General features: G+C 43.1%; 1 protein-coding gene across 6 annotated transcripts in view; it reads left to right on the forward strand.

The window, feature by feature from the left end:
• The window catches only part of ABI1 (abl interactor 1), a 145,879-nt gene that overhangs the window by 19,484 nt on the left and 108,544 nt on the right, over nt 1-17,851 (forward strand). For all 6 annotated transcript variants that reach the window (XM_032786217.2, XM_032786209.2, XM_075062274.1 and 3 more), the window contains exon 2: nt 17,292-17,459. In XM_032786217.2, the coding sequence (XP_032642108.1) occupies nt 17,292-17,459 (168 nt within the window). The remainder of the gene's footprint in view (nt 1-17,291; nt 17,460-17,851) is intronic.

A 17,851-nucleotide genomic window follows, 5' to 3' on the forward strand; every position in this document is an offset into this window, starting at 1 on the left:
TAAAGATAATCTAGGCATGGGCCAACACCTCTCTGTACTTGACAGATGCCACTTTGCCCCACTTTTTTATCTATTCAGAATGTTGCTCTGGCCAACTGGTGATCAGTTGGCCAGAGCAAACAGAACAAATGCCCAGTTTTGCCAAAAAAAAGTGGTGTGTGCCCTCCTAAGGGGGTGCAAAAGAATGCTTGTGGGGGGATTGGCGACTGAAGGCGCTAGGCTGTGTGGTGGGGCTTGGGCAGTCAGCCTGTTTTTTATTTTGGGGAAATAGGATGGCCATATCTTTCCTTCAGTATTGAAGATCAACTCCGTCTGTTCATGGTGCCAGCCTCGCTTGCTTGCTTGTTTAAACTTCTTGTGCCTGGGAGAAGCTCCCCATAAACATCCACAAAACTGACTCATTATCCTCCTTAAAACTCTACTCTTCTTTTCTGGTATGTGTACAAACACTTCAGGCTGCTGGTGTGCTGAGACACCACAGCCTGTTATGCTAACTGATAGTATCTTGCTGTTTCCTTGTGGTGATCTCCCATTGGTCCGTCTATCCATCTGTTGTCTAGTCTTATAATTAGGTTGTAAACTCCCCACAGCAGGGACTGTGGGTTTTTGGTTCTGTATTTGTACAGCACCAAGCACAACAAGGTTCTGATCCATGACTGGGGCTCTTAATATTTATAAATAATAAATAGTGTTAGACTGTCCTTTTGGGATTTTTATATTTTTAGATGTTCTTCTCCCGCCTCACATACACACCTTTTGGAAGGAATGACTGACCAAATGCGAACACATTCTTTCTGAAGAAAAATGTGCTGGTATCTTGCATCTGGGTTCCAATGTGATTGTGACCATCTGAGTCTTCCAGTACTTTGTGGTACACAGCACTGAGAGAAACTTAGTCTGATGCACTGAGTCAACATTAGCTGAGGTATGAAAGTTTGTTTGCATGGAGGGAGGAGACTCGGGTTCCATCAGTTTCTTTTTGTGTAGTGTAGATTTGAGTAACACACCTTTTATCTTAAAGAAATTTTATCTGCAGTATTGAAGCAGTAGCTGTTATTTCATACCAACATCTCTTGGGAGTTGGAAGGAAGTTTAGTGGAGTAGTGATATTGAATGTGCTGCTTTTACTGGCTTTATTGGGAAGATTTCCTGCTCTTACCTCCCTTTTGGAGTCTGGACACTAATTTTCTTATAGTTGAAGAGTGGTTTTTGTTTGTCAACAAGAAAAAAGCATATCTGAATGCCCTGGGTTTTACGATTGTTCTAGAATGGCTCTTTTAAACTCTTCTCTTCCCCCCCCCTGGCCATTCCTTTTGAAATAAACAGTTATTTCAGCAGTTAAGAGCTCTTGTATCTGGTGGGATGGATATATTAGATCAGTTGTGTCCAACCTTTTTTTATGCCCAAGATCACCTTTTGAATCTAAGGGCTACCCAGGATCTATTCCCACCCCTTCCCCTCACTCCATTCTCCCCCACCCTCACTCACTTTCACCAGGCTGGGGCAGGGAGTTGGGGTTTGGGAGGGGATGCAGGCTCTGGATTGGGGCTGAGGGGTTTGCAGTGTGGGAGGGGGCTCTGGGCTGAGCCTGGGACAGGGTTAGGGGTGCAAGCTCTAGGAGGGAGTTTGTCCCAGCCCAGAGCTCCCTCCTGCACCCAAAGTGTTGGGGTGCTGGCTCTGGGAGGGGGCTCCCAGTGGGCACAGTGAGCTAAGACAGACTCCTTGCCAACTGTGGTCCCACATCGCTCCTGGAAGGGGCCAGTGCGCCCCTGCGAGGGGCGGAGGGCATGGGGCTTTGAGAGTTGCCTCTTTCTGCAAGCACCACCCCCGCAGCTCTCCCAGCCAATGGGAGCTGCGGGGCCTGTACTTGCAGGTGGGAACAGTGCACAGAGGGAGACTCCCAGCTGTGGGGATGTGCTGGTCCTTCTGGGAGCAGCATGGGGCTGGGGTAGGCAGGGACTCTGCCTTAACGGCAGCCACGCTACACTGCTGCAGATGATTGTGATCAACCAGTTGGTGACCACTGTATTGATCATCAAGTCCATTCTCTTCCCCCTTTTTGCTGCCTTTCCTGCAAGGGCAGGATATTAGTTCCCTGGAGAGGAGACACTGGATAAGAAACAGATATTACACAAGTGTAGTTAACATACTTAGGGTATATTAATAGCTTACTTAACAATTAGTCAATTAATTAGTGTCTGCAGCTTTCAAAATCCCTGTTCTCTTGCCTACCCCTTGGGATGGGCAGAAAGTGCAGCAAAATGACAAGTTGACCTCAGAGGAGAGATCACTTTAATAAAATGAACTTTTCTACTATAAATATTCTATTGCAGAACTCTGAATCACACTGAATTTGTACAAGTTTAAGTCTTTCTAGTTAGACAAATCTTTAATTGTGACTCGAAATTTATATGTGCTTTGGAATGCAAGTGTTATCTTTTTAGTATAGAGAAGCTGGTTTGCTGTGCCTACATTAGAATCACTCTCCCTCTTCCCCCCCCCCCCCAATAAACAAAAAAAACCCCAAACAAACTTCGGATCATTTCTACTACTGACTCAGATGCACTGATGGTAGTAATGGGGGAAGAGCTTGTATAGGCTGCACCAGACAGTCATCAGAATTTCACTACCATGTGACCTAACCTTGTTTTAAAGGAGGTCTAGCTAAATAATGGCTGTATGATACTGGTGGCCATCTGGAGTCTTGTCTACATTATGCTTGATGGGACATTTCAGTATAATAGCATGTTTATACAAAAAAGGAGAAAGTGGATGCATAAGGTCGGGTTCCTAAAGCCATTTTTAGGTACCTAAATGTGTTTCCTGATAGCTGCTTCCAAATGCTCAGCGCTTTTGAGCTATGTGCTCAGGACCATTGATGATTAGGTCTTGTACTTAAGTGCCTGAATGTGGATTTAAGAATCTGACCTGGGGGTGTCTCTTTTAAAAGACAAAAAAAACACATATTTTGGCCCAGGTCTGAGATGCAGTGCATGTGGAAACCAGCAGAATTTCTCAAATGTAATTCCTATATGAGCATGTTAGTAAACACTTTCCAGGAGGAGTCTAACATCAGTTTCTCCTGTCTCCTTGTTCCCACCTCCTCTGTATAATATCAGTAAATTGTAAATAACCCCTATTTGTAAATGAAAATTAGTCTTATCCAGTTCAGTGGATAATTCTTTTGCCCCTTAGTCTGCTCTTAGGGCTTGCATCCTTTAAGTCTGTATACAATATGAAGGGGAGGAATACCCTGTGCTGTCTGGGAAGCAACTTTTTTTAAATCCCTTTGAGCAGCTTCCAGTTAGATAGCTGCTGGAAGTTTCCTTTGGTGCATAGAGACTTGTGACTACTACCCTTGCAATGGCTGACCTGACTTTCTTCCCCCTTTTTTCCCCATTTTTTGTGGATTGAAGTGATACTAAAATGACTTATTGGCAGCAACAGCAAAACATGATTACCCACAGAGCAACCTGTATGCAAAGTGTTTTTTTTTTTTTTTTTTTTAAGAGCTTTATGAATAAAAACAAGCTGATATCCACTGGCCACATACCTAATTCAATAGGTAGCGCCTCAATACTTGTTGAACAGAGAGAGAGCTATACCTATCTCATAGAACTGGAAGGGACCTTGAAAGGTCATTGAGTCCAGCCCCCTGCCTTCACTAGCAGGACCGAGTACTGATTTTTGCCCCAGATATGTAAATGGCCTCCTCAAGGACTGAACTCTCAACCATGGATTTAGCAGGCCAATGCTCAAACCATTTAAAAGACCTCCTGGATTTATCATTCCTAACATTCAGTGCAAATTAGATTTTTGGCTCATAGTAGGTAAACATTATCTAGCGTGAGTGGGATAACTAAACCTCTGAGGGCTGGTCTACACTAGGGGGGGAAATCGATCTAAGATACGCAACTTCAGCTATGTGAATAGCGTAGCTGAAGTCAAAGTATCTTAATCGAGTTACCTACCGTCCTCACAGCGCGGGATCAACGTCTGCAGCTCCCCCTGTTGACTCTGCTACCGCTGTTCGCGTTGGTGGAGTTCTGGAGTCGACAGGAGCTCGTTCGGGGATCGATTGCTACCCGCCGATATGACCGGTAGTGAAGACATAGCCTAAGACACATTACTGCAGCCCAGACTCAGAATGCTTAGACTAAGCTGAGCATAAGCTGAGGAGAGCTCAGAAATGCCAAGGCCTGTTGCCAACAATCATCAGAATCAAAGAACAAATTCTTAAAATTGTAGTCCAGCCTTTCAAGTTATTAAAAGCCTGCTCAGGGAGATGAAGAAGCAATTGATTTGAGACTTTAAAACTCATTATGGAGACATGTGAGAGTGCTCTGTCATAAAAAGTTCAGTGCTATTGGGGGCTTCATAATGAGCCAGTGTGTTCATTTCCTGGGTGGAGAAGCTATTTGTTTTCTGTGCCATGTGGGATTGCCACCTTGTAGATGTCAGGGTTCAGTATTGATGGGTAGAAGTCTCCAAGCCAAATGCCCAGATATACCTCCTTTCCCATTCTACTGACATTGCAAGTGTATCCCATTCCAATAGAAATGGGAATGTAAACTACAAGTGAGGGCCCTCCCCCCTTTTAACTTTTAGTGAGTCTTTTTCAAAATATCTTGGTTAACACCAGCTACCATATTAACAGGTGCTAGCACCAGTTCAGTGTTCCCTTCTCTTCCTCCTGCTTTTTTCTCTTTATCTCTAGTCCTTGTATCCTTGCAGCTATTTGTGTGTGGGACCAGGATCTATGACCCAGAGAAGGTGAGTGAGGCTGTCAAAGTCCAGCTGTGACCATTGGAGCTAGGTTGGGATTTCCTTTGGTCTTGTCAGGCCACCAACTTATGCCATACTAAATTGGCTTTTCTGAAGAGGCCCTTGCTGTCAAAGCTTAGACCCAAATCTCAGCCCTGTTGAATTCTCTGGCAAATCCCTTGTGACTTTAGTGGGACAAGAATTTTGGCCCATAATTTTCTAGAGTGAACAGTATCAGAGAGGTAGCCGTGTTAGTCTGAATCTGTAAAAGCAGCAGAGAATCATGTGGCACCTTAGACTAACAGACGTTTTGGATCATGAGCTTTCGTGGGTGAATACCCACTTCGTCAGATGAATGTAGTGGAAATTTCCAGGGTCTCTAGCTTGCTTGCTAGCATATATATACCTGCTCCTAGAAATTTCCACTACATTCATCTGACGAAGTGGGTATTCACCCACAAAAGCTCATGATCCAAAACGTCTGTTAGTCTATAAGATGCCACAGGATTCTCTGCTGCTTTTAGAGTGAACAGATGAGTCGGAAAGTGGGAGGAAGACTCTGAAGCCTTGATCTGATCATCTCATTTATTAGAACGTATAAATTATGTTCTCTAACTTTCCAAGAAGGCTAAGTAACTGAGGGAAGTGAATAAAAGTGAGTGAAATTACGTAAAATCTGGTATATTGATCATTCTTTGTTCCTGTTAGACTACAGGTTGCAGCTAAGTAGTACTATGTGATGAGGACAGATTACTCTAGTCAGTTTACATGTGACTTAATCTAATTTGCTTTTAACTGGTTGATGCAAATCGGGTAGCTTTATAAGGCTATCCACAAAGCTGAAAAAATACTCTTGCGTTTTCTTTCAGCAAATACAGATTTGTCACATTGTATGGACTTTACAGCAAAACCATATAAAACTGCATATAAATCTACAGCATTTCTATAAATCAGAGTGGGATCTTGGCTAGAATGCTAAACAACTGACAAGTTACTGGGCACTGAATAATTAATGTCTGTCTAACTTAGTGATTGGTCAACTGATGTAACATTGCCATAAATGACTGTCCTGTTTTTTTTCTACTTTGAGGTTGCATACACTCCAACAGATAAAAATGAAATACGAACGAGTACACATTACAGGATGGGGAAGCAAAATCCCCAGTGTCTTTAAACTATCTGATATGAGCCAAGTATTCCTTTCCAATGCTTCCACACTTATTGAATCCTGCTGACTTCAGCCAAATTAAATCAGCTGTTCTTGGGAGTGCTTCCTCTTGCAAGTAGTGCCTCTATTTAGTCATTCCTTATTTATGATGGAGATCTGATGTGGCAGCAGCCTCTAAATTTCCTTCATAAGGAAACTGGCACCATATTGAATAAACTGAAATGGGGAGAACTGAGAAACTGGTCTTGAGAAGGCATGTGTGACATTACTCCATATTCTTCATGGAAATATGGTTATTATATGGATGTGACATAATTGAGATGTACTTTATGCAAGATGGGTCTTGTTAAGATGTCATTGGAAAAGTTATAATTTACTGAATGTTTATCCAATATTTGTGCATGTATTTTTGTATCTGAAGCTGGGAGTATTGACCATGTCTCTGTATTTTAAATATGCCACAAAGGATGAGGCTAAACAATGTTAGTGGCTTGTTGAAGAAATGGACACAATCAGGAACGGTGTGCAATAGACGCTTCTCAGAGATAGCTCTATACATTGAACTGTTTGACCCAGGTCACAGCAAAAAAGCTTTCCAGCAAGTGGGGGGAAGATGTAAAAAAGAGACAATGACGTGAGGTTGCTTGACTCTCCCCACAATACCCTCCAAAACACGTGAGGAACAAAGAGGAGTTAAGTCCAATTTATGTAACTTCTACAGGGGCAGGGAAGTCCATGCATATCTCTTCACATTAAGGAAGAGGGTGGATTTTTATGAGCTTGCACTGTATAGAAAATCTGCACAGTGCAAGACAGTATTTTGGGTTTATCTAGGGTGATCAGATGTCCCGATATTTGCTTGTTCGGTTGGGACAGTGGACAAACAAGCAGTTTTGCCCGGGCTCCGCCTATGTGCAGGAGCAGAGGAGAGTCTCGCGCCACCTCCCACCCTGACTCTGCCCTCTCCTTCCCCCATTGGATCCCTCCCCAAATCCCTGCCTCTTCCCCCAAGCACACTGCTTTCCTCCTCCCTTCCAAGCTTGCGCTGATCAGCTGGTGCAAGCGCTGGAGGGAGGCCTGGGGGATACAGGGGAGTGTGGGGTGAGTCTGGCCTGGCCCCGAGTGCAAGCCCGAGGGTGGGGTGGTACCTGCAGGGGCAGCCCTGGGTCTAGCCTGGGGAACTGGCTCCCTGTATGTGCCCATGGGTGGGGGTGGGGAGGCAGCAGCTGCCCACTCAGGGGCTTCACTTCCCACCATGTGGAGGCAGCGACAGCCCGGTTTGTTCCCCTGTGGGACCCGAGCAGGACAGGGGTGCTGGGCCTGCTGTTCTCCCCGCCCCCCCCCCGGGGCCGCCCCACGGTTCTAACTGCTGGGTGCGGTCCGGGCCTGGGCACGCTCAGGGTGATGGGATTGTGCCGCACCACAGGGCAGGCTATAGGGAGCTCGCCCCGGGCAGAGGCGGTGGCAGCCTCATTCGTTCCCCTGTGAACCCGACGGGGCTGGGGCTTGTGCCCCCACTCTGGGGCCGCCTGCAGGATTGCACCAGCTGGGCACCTTCCCTATGGGGGAGGTGGAGACAAGGTGAGCTGGTGCAGGGGGGCGCTCCGTGACTTTTTTCCTTTTGCTGCCCCCATTTGCTTCCCGATTATTTCAGTTTTGTCATCTGGTCACCCTAGGTTTTCTTCCAAAAGGGGTGTGCACTGAGTCAGGGCCGTCCTTGAGATTTATGGGGCCTACGCAGTATTATTAAACTGGTGCCCCTGTGCTGGATGGCAGCCCAAGCTCACAGCCTGGTCGGGGAGGGGGAGGAGGACGAGACAGGAAAGGATATGAGATGCCCGGCCTGGCCTCATGGTGGCGAAGAGTCACAGTTCCCTGCAAGACTCCGAGACCTCTCTCTCATGCAGAATGGACATGAGAAAGTACCTAATTAAAAAGCACTAAAATTTGAATAAAAATGTCAGTCACATTAGGTTTTGATATGCCTGAAGTTTTTCAGAGATTTATTTGCAAAACTTCGTTGTAAGGTGAGTCAGCTGTCCTGCTGAAATACATCACATATAATGATATAACATGATGCAGCTCTTCTGTTTTACATTTTCTTAATCAGTATTTCTAAGCTGAATTTATATTTTAAATGTATCAACCTTAAGCCAGCATTCCAGATTACTACATATTTAACTCACTGAAACAAAGCATTATTTTAAATTAATCGAGAGGTTTAGTGTTCATAAGTGTTCATTTCTTTTTAGAAAAAGGAACAGTAATTTTACTTGTGTGATCTCCATAACAAGAGACATGGTATGAAATTTCACCAACTTTAAAAAAAAAAATGTTTCCAAAGATTTTAGTATAACAAGGATTTTATGTCTCGCTAAGGTACTGATTTGCTGGAGGGTTCTTTTAAAACTAGTTCATCGGATATCAGAAGTAAAGAAGAGAAACTCTTTGTCCAGCTATCTGGAAGGGAAGGACTGTGTCCCTTTAAGGGCTCTCTTCAGTGGGGAGTGGGGAGAGGTGGTGAAGGGATGGACAGGAAGACTTGAGCACTTTTTTTTTTAACTGTAGAATTAAAATTGTATTACAGATAAGGAGGTCTTGAAGGATTTTATTAAACACTGTATGTCTGAAGATCCACGCATTTAAGGCTAAGATGATTGTGCTCTAAAACTCTATGCAAGCATTTTTAGAAATTGTAATTTTATAATCTTCACCAGCTCACTAATGAAATATTTTTTAAAGCAAATTTTAAACTAAGGTCCTGTTGACTGATGACAGTTTGTGTAAGTATTACATTAATGCACAACTGTTTTTGTCAGTTAAAGTCAAACCGGACATATAAACAATTTAATTTGGGCATAGCTTTCGTGGAAAGCTGATGAAATGGGGTCTAGCCCACAAAGCCTTATGCCCAAATAATTTGTTAGTCTCTGAGGGCCACCAGACTCGTCTTGTTTTTGCTGGTACAGATAACAGGACTACCACTCTGAAAACCTGTGCACATTACTATACCTGGGTTGGCAAATGCTTGTTAAATGCTTTAATTAACCCCTGAATGTCTCTTAATACAGTTTCAATATGAGTGCTAATAGGTCTGGCAGGCTGGAGGTTTTTTCACTGTTAACTACTAGATTCCCTCCCAAGGAAGACTCACCAGGCTAGAGCAGCCATCTGTGGGAGCCTGCAGGAAGGGTCAGAACAGGGATAGGAAAAGAAGAGGGTGGACACTAAGAGCCAGTGGTGCCCCAAATTTTCAGGTGCCCTACGCAGCTGCCTATGTTGCCTATTCCTAAGGAGGGCCCTGACCTGAGTACTGAGGGAGTCCTCTCACACAGAGCTGACTTCAGTCTGTGGCTGCAGCAGGGTGCATGTGCATGCATGCTGCAAGAAACCAGAGAGCCTAGGTCAGGAAAACAGGGAGAGGGAACCCCAGCTAGTTGAGGTACTGGGATTTCACTGAGCCTCTCCTGCTCAAGTGGCATCCCAGAAGGGGTGTCCAACTCATCACAGCATGCACTATAGTGTTTTTACAGTAAAAGTGAATGAATGCATTTCTGAGATGCTTTAGAAGGTCACCTGGCAGGATTGGGAGAGAGGTTGGCCGTGTAAAGGATGCATACCTAAAATTGTCTCAAGGTTGTGAGCAAGTGTAGCTGGGAAGATTGGTGGGAATCAGATGAAATGGCGAAAGTTGGGAGAGGCAATGGTTAGAAAATTGCAGAGACATTTCTATGGAAAGATGTCTGTATATAGATGGTAATCCATAGAAGAATTGTTCGTTCTCTCTGCTGTGTGTGCATAAGAGTGAATAATGGACAGATTCCTCAACTCAGCCACACTCTTCAGGGACAGATAATAAGGAATCACTGAATGTGCTCCATCTCCTATTCTGGCAGTGATTTAGGTGGAGTTCATTGTGAAATCATCATAATGTAGTAACATCACTACAAATCTAAAAGTGATTCAGGGAACTTCGCAGTCTTGCCAAAAAACAGTCCATGAGGTGGTAGGAAATCTAAGCTGCACACTGGCTTAAATATATATATATTTTTTCACAACCTCATGAAACTTCATACCTAATTTCTGCAGAAGCAAAAAGCCAAGTTGGCATTCCACTTTGGTCAGGCAGCTGTTAAGGTTACAGCAGATGTACAGGTCAATGTCAGTTTTAATAACGGGATGCTCTTTTGGGGAAACTTTTTTTACACTGAAAATGTTAGTGGGACTTGGTTTTTGAGTTGGTATTAATTTTTTTTGGCTGAAATTGGACCATTAAATGAAAAGCTTCAACTTTGGGGGGGAAAAGAGAAAATCTGAAATCTTCTCTAGTACAACTGGAGAAGCATTGATCTGTTTGAAGTTTAATATATGGACCACAAAGTGACTCCCTTCTTCTCACCTGTGTTCTGGATATTTAGTAGTAATACGTTCATAATGTCTTTAAAATCATTCTTGATGACTTGCAGTGAACCCCTACTGAAGCTATAAATATCTTTTGATATGTTTGCCAAATCTGCCTGAACTGGTTCAAGGGGTTGAAAAATCATGTGAGCAATTGTTCCTATCTGATGGTTTACAGGAGGCCATTGGATCAAATCTTGATTCTATTGAAGTCCAGTGGGAATTTTCCTGCTGAACTTAATGGAACCAGGATTTGACTCTCTTTTTCAAAAGCTGTTCTGTGGTGTGGGGAAATATGCACATGTATTGCACTCTTTCAAAGGGAAGTGAGACACTTTTGACATTGAAAACACCACTGCCTGGTATTAGAGCATTTGCTCAAGGAGAGGATGGATAGAGTAATGGTTCTAGAAGACCAGAGCTCTGTTCCTGCTCTGATTTCAGTGTGCAAATGTGGGCAAGTTGGCCTGTGCATCCATGTCACCCTCTGTAAAATTGGTAGAATACTTCCTACCACATAGGGGAGTTACAAGGCATAAATAGAAGTGGAAATTCTCTGAAAAATGCTGTGAGTACCAAGTACTATCAGTCTTGGTGCCATGACAAAGCTACAAAAAAGCAATGTTTAACTCTATTATAATCTTTTGTAACAGAAAACAAATCTGATCCTCCTTGCTCCTACCCCAAAAACCCTAAATAGAGGTGGCAGGCATCTGTTTTTTGAATCTGTATTGAGCAGTGGTTTCCCCAGGAATTGAAATTGGGGGGGGCGGGGGGTGTTCGAATTTACAGAGGGGATGTCAGGTCCAATAAGATATATAAAAGAGATGAATAAAGTAAATGTTTTGTTAGGATTATGCAAATTTAACATAAGGAAAATGCAAGTTACACCTAGATCTGTTGTGTTGTGATTTCTAAAAAAATTAAACACATACTTAATTTAAATTGACTTTTGAAAAGTAAGCCATCATGGGATAAGAGGGCAGTCCTCTCATGGATCAGTAATTGGTTAAAAGATGGGAAACAAAGGGTAGGAATAAATTATCAGTTTTCAGAATGGAGAGAGAAATAGTGGTATCTTTGAGGGGTCAGTACTGGGACCAGTACTGTTCAACATATTCATCTGGAAAAATGGGTAAACAGTGAGGTGGCAAAATGTGCAGATACAAAACTATTCAAGATAGGTAAATCCCAGGCAGACTGCGAAGAGCTACAAAGAGATCTGACAAAACTGGGTGACTGGGCAACAAAATGGCAAATTAACTTCAATGTTGATAAATGCAAAGTAATGCACATGGGAAAGCAATCTCAACTATACATATAAAATGATGACATCTGAATTAGCTGTTAACTCTCATGAAAGACCTTGGAGTCATTGTGGATAGTTCTCTGAAAACATCCACTCAATGTGCAGCAGCAGTCACAAAAGCAAACGATGTTGGGAATCGTTAAGAAAGGGATAGATAATAAGACAAAATATCATATTGCCTCTATATAAATCCATGGGACGTGCACACCTTGAATAGTGTGCGCAGATCTGGTCACCCATCCTAAAAATATATATATTGGAATAGGAAAAGGTACAGAGATGGGCAGCTAAAATGATCAGGGGTATGAAACAGGAGGAGAGATTAAAATGACTAGGAATTTTCAGCTTAGAAAAGAGATGACTAATGGTGATATGATAGAGGTCTACAAAATCTTGACTGGTGCGAAGAAAGTGAATAAGGAAATTTTATTTAATCCTTCACATAACACAAGAACTAGCAGTCACCCAATGAAATTAATAGGCAGCAGGTTTTAAAAAAACAAAAGGAAGTACTTCTTCACACAATATAAAGTCAACCCAGGGAACTCTTTGCCAGGGGATGCTGTGAAGACCAAAACTATAACAGGATTATAAAAAGAACTAGATAAATTCCTGGAGAACAGGTCCATCTGTGGCTATTAGCCAGGATGGGGAGGGATGCAATACCATGCTCTGAGTGTCCCTAGCCTGTTTGCCAGAAGCTGGGAATGGGCAACAGGGGATGGTCACTTGATGATTACCTGTTCTGTTCATTCCCTCTGAAGCACCTGGCATTGACCACTGTTGTAAGACAGGGTACTGGGCTATATGGACCATTGGTCTGACCCAGTATGACCATTCTTATGTAAAAATTAATAATAATAAAAATGTTTAGTACAGAAACTTCCCAACATAATGACCTCCCAAGATAACAACAATGTGAGATAACAACCTTGGCAAATAATGCATTTAAAAAATCTTGGCCTACTAGGAAACATTTATTTAAGTTTCCATTCCCAGTCACAAATCTAGCAATCTGGAGCAAAGTGACTAAAATATAGTCCAACAAACAAATGTTTATTTAACATGCCCCTCACTTTTCCCTCCACCACACTCCACTCACCGGTGTTGTCCTTGGTCAGTGGAGACTCAGAGTTCAGAGGTGCTTTCACGTGAGTACACCTTCCAGGTGGGGGACAAGAAGGCACCTTGCTTGTTCCTCCAGCTGCTCACTGTTCGCTCTGGCCACATCTGTTCGTTGTGCCACCTTTCACTCCACTGCTCTGTTGCCAATGGCCCCGGCCAGTCACCTGCTGCCACCTGCCACTGTGACCTCTGCGAGTTGGTCTCTTGAGGTTCCACCAGCTCTCAGTGATTTCAGCTGAGCTCTCAGTGCGGGACCTTGCTCACTGCTGTGCAGTCTGGACTGTCTCTTACACAAAAACGCTGTCCCCACAACAGGACTAAGCACTTAGACCAGATTGTTAGTGATTTCAGCTGCAGTGGTCACTTAAGAGAACAAAAGACTCTCTATGGAGCCTAATCAGCTCTAACTTTAAACAGTGGAGAGGGACGGGTCCCTACCCTCTCTCTTGATGCCTTCAAATCATCACAGGCTAAGTACAGTTCTACTGTCCTTTACTCATACAATAAGAACAACATTTCGTCCCCTGTTTCCCCCACGTTCAAGTGGTTTGTAACCCAACCCCAGCCAAAATCTATCACTTGGACAACACAGCTCTGTTTGCTGGATACCTAGGTAGATTAGGTTTGAATGTAAATATAATCTGGCCCTGAAGCCTTTCCCCACACCCACAGCTCATCACTAACTGTCAGGGAGAGCTCATTTAGACTTTGCTTACAAATCATCATTTGAAATTATTAGGTTGACCAACATCACTGAAATGAATGCACTGACATCATAAACAGCTGTGTAAGGAAGCTAGTCTATGTTCATACTTTTCAAATCTATTATACTTTTTCAGATACACATTTTATCATACACACTTTAAAAACTTATATAGTGCATTAATGTTTCAGTTTAAATTCAGATTTCCAAACAGTCACTGAATTGGTATGTAACTAGCTCACAAAACTGGGGAGGGGGAGTGTTGGGGAAATTCAAGGGTGGTGTAGGGAAATCACTGGTATTGAGACTTGGACAACTGGGAACTAATGATATAATGCACAAGCCTAAATGTCACGTTAGCTTTAACCCAGACAATTACAGAAAGAGCAAAGAAACTTCATGAGTGAACCTTTTGAGAATTATACTAACCAAATTCTGTTGGGGGTAACTGACCCTTGGTGTTATATATTTTCATCAGACTGTTTTGTATAATCATGATCAAATTTTTTTTGTTCAAATGACTAATGTCTTGTCTGAGTCAAATAACTGAAAGTGAGGATCAAACATTGTCAAATGACTCCAGTTGCTCCAGGGTTTTTGCTTTGCGCTTTTTCCCTCATTTGACAGCACTCAATCTCTCATCTAGTTACTGCAACTGTTGTCTTTGTATCATGTTCTTACTGCCTGATTCTCCAGTCCGTAGTCACACACACCTCCTCAATAAGTCTTGTTTAGGTAAGGACTGCCGGAGGAGGCCATACTTGGAATCATTGAGGTGCAAGTTGTGCTGACTGGATTCATCCTGGCTGTTTGTACTACATTAAACCTGTCGCTTGAAATTTATCACTGTGGCTGCCACTCCACCATTGGCAGAAGTGTTGGGAACCTATTGGCTTTTTAACGACTGTGTTTAACCCTGATGACAGCATGTATAGATTGCACAGTGGTTTAAAATAATGGTAACCTGTCTATATTGCCAATCTTGCTATCACCAGTGGTAGCAACTCTGGTTCAAACGTAGAAAACGTTCAGTATCCCCGATGGCTGATCAATAGCATTGTTTGTGTTAGTTAAGACTCTTGGTGGTATTTTTGAAAATTTCTTGGATCCCTTGGCTTCTGCCAAAACATGCTATGGACAGTAGTTTGAGCATTGGCCTGCTAAACCCAGGTTGTGAGTTGAGTCCTTGAGGGAGCTGCTTAGGGATCTGGGGCAAAATCAGTACTTGGTCCTGCTAGTGAAGGCAGGGGGCTGGACTAGATAACCTTTCAAGGTCCCTTACAGTTCTAGGAGATAGATCACCACTACTGTAATTGGTATACTTTCTACCATGAACCATTTTGTTTAGATTAGACTTCATTCTTTTTGTTGCTTGTTGCAGAGTGTCCTCTACTTCAGAGTCTTTCTTTACTTCTACCCTTCCCCACACACACCCCTTTCATGGAGGATGGCAAACCCCAAGTCACTGCTAATGCTTTCTATTAAACCATTGCTAGAAATTAACTTAGTGTAAAAAAGGGTTGACTTCTCTGACAGAGTCCTTTTAATAGTGTCATCACTCCTGAATATTAAAAAAAAAAAAAAAAAAAAGTTTTCAAAAACACCCCTTTCATGGAGGATGGCAAACCCCAAGTCACTGCTAATGCTTTCTATTAAACCATTGCTAGAAATTAACTTAGTGTAAAAAAGGGTTGACTTCTCTGACAGAGTCCTTTTAATAGTGTCATCACTCCTGAATATTAAAAAAAAAAAAAAAAAAAAATAGAGGGAAAAGAGTCAATGATGCAAGATTTTAAGAATGATACTTAAGCAAGCTGAAGTCAGGAAATGCAGGGCTGAGGTGGAGTGCAAACTGAACTCCAGATTCCCTGATTTTGGCTATGCTTAATTTAAATTTGCTATTGCAACGAATGTCATCTTTTTCTCCTCTCCTTTATTTTCAACTTGAAAGAATAACTAACAAAAGGGGTATGGGGAGGAGAGAAGAGAAGAAATCCAGAACTGAAAGGAAGGGTTTAGAATAGAAGCCTTTCCCCAAAAGCCAGTGTAGCTGCTGTTGTGATTCGGTGCTCTATAAATCAATAAAATACAAAGAAACTTGCATTTGCAGTAGGTCATCCTTCTAATGAGACTTCATTCCTTCCCTGCACATTTCACTTTGTCAGTAGAAAATAATTCCTCCTTTTGGGAGGGACCAGGTAGGTATGAATTGCTGCTCTGAAGGGGGATTAGGGGAGTAATCTCAGTTTGGCTTTGAACGTCACCCTACTGAGGTGTGGTGGTGGGAAAATTCACTGCTCTGCTTCTCCATATTGCTTGTATACAAACACACGTGAAAAGGCAAATGTCACTAAGTGCATCATTATGCTTGTGTTGTCTGTCTTCTCTTCTCTCCCTTCACCCCCTCCCCTGGGAGCATGATGTTAATTTGGGAAGTGAGTGTTAAGGTGGGTACTGGTGGAGGCAGATACCACAGGTAACTGAAGTTTGTCATGGGGAGGGAGAAGCAGCAAAAGTGTAACTGCAGTAGCCACTGGGATACTTGACACTTCTTGTTTCCTTGCAGGGAGAAGTCTGAGCGAGATCTTTTATTGTTTTGGACCGGGGTGGGCAAACTTTTTTTTTTTTTTTTTTTTTTTTTTTGGCCTGAGGGCCACATCTGGGTATGGAAATTTGTATGATGAGCCATGAATGCTCATGAAATTGGGGAGGGGATGAGGACTCCGACTGGGGGTGTGGGCTCTGGAGTGGGGCTGGGAATGAGGGGTTTGGGATGCAGGAGGGTGCCCTGGGATGGAACCAAGGGGTTTGGAGGGTGGGAGGGAGATAAGGGCTGGGACAGGGGGTTGGAAGTGGGAGGAGATAAGGGATGCAAGCTCCAGTCAGTGCTTGTCTCAAGCAGTGGCATGGTCCCTTCCCCCCAACTCCTATGCAGAGGCACAGCCAGGTGGTTCTGTACCTGCCCTGTTTGCAGGCGCTGCCCCTGCAGCTCCCATTGGCTGCAGTTCATGTAGGAGCCGGAAGGGGGAATATGCTGCTGCTTCTGGGAACTGCATGGAGTGGGGCAAGCCGCTGACCACACTTCCTGGCTGGAGCACAAGAGCAGGGCGTGCCGCAGACTCTGCTCCTCAGTGAGAACTAGAGGGCCAGATTATGATGTCTGACATGCTGTATGTGGCCCGTGGATGTAGTTTGCCGGTTCCTGTTTTAGACCCTCTACCCCTTCTTGCCTTAGTTTGGGACTGCTTCCCCAGCTGAAGGAAGGTTTATCAGATCCTCATTGGAACAGGAATAATTTCACAAAGGCTCTTCCATGCAGGAGCCTTATGTATGCATGTCCTCCTGACTCTCTGCACACTCTCCTCCCCCCGCTGTGGAATGAGCAGCCAGCGCAGCTGTAGAGTTGGCTTCATAGTAAAAATTTGTGCACTGGGGACACCCAACTGTGGGAAAATGCTTTTCCCTTTTTTAATTGGCTTGGGTACTGTGAAGAGGGAAGCTGGATTTTACTCGTCAGAGGAATTGGAAGCTTCTCTCTGGAAGTGAAAGATCGGTGGGTTACGAAAACCTTGCTCCAGAGAATTGATGATGATTGTGTCAAAACTTAGCGAATCACTACTTAGCATGGAACATCTTTACTTAAACAAAACCATCATGTTTTTAGAGCCTTTTTCCTCTTCATGTAAGTTCTTGCTTGATGTAGACTTGTTTGTGCAGTCAGAGCAGTTAATCAGGCCTTTTGGGTGAATGAAATTCAAAAAGTAATATGTTTTGTACTCTTCTTCTGGCCTTAAAGAAATGACATGTTTGTTGTTTTTCAGGCTCCCGATAAAAGGAAAGCATTAGAAGAGACCAAAGCATACACAACCCAGTCTCTTGCTAGTGTTGCTTATCAGATCAATGCACTGGCCAACAATGTACTCCAACTGCTGGACATTCAAGCATCCCAGCTACGGAGAATGGAGTCCTCTATCAACCATATCTCCCAGGTAACCTTTTACATAAGGAATTGAAATGCTACAAAAAACTACTTTGGGGAACCTCATCTAAAAGCTTTCCTGGGGTTTAAGGAAACTTGCACTTGGGTGGGTCTTCATCTTGGCAAAAGTAACATTATCTGAGAGACTCTATATTTGTTCTGCCTCTCTAAATAATGGTTCTAAGGTTTGAGAGTTGGGTAATTACAGTTTATTTTTTTATTTTTAATAATCCTTAACTTCATTATTAACTCCACGGAAAAACTTTAAAGTTTAAAAAGCAATGTTTCAACTCTAGCTTATGAAATCTGCTAAAATAGTAAAATACATAATTAAGCCAGTTTTCTTTCTCTATTTGGACTCTGAAGAGAAGAGTTCAGTCACTGAAGCTTGTAATCTTAAGG

The sequence above is a fragment of the Chelonoidis abingdonii genome, chromosome 2, assembly GCF_003597395.2.
Source record: "Chelonoidis abingdonii isolate Lonesome George chromosome 2, CheloAbing_2.0, whole genome shotgun sequence".
Lineage (NCBI taxonomy): Eukaryota > Metazoa > Chordata > Testudines > Testudinidae > Chelonoidis > Chelonoidis abingdonii.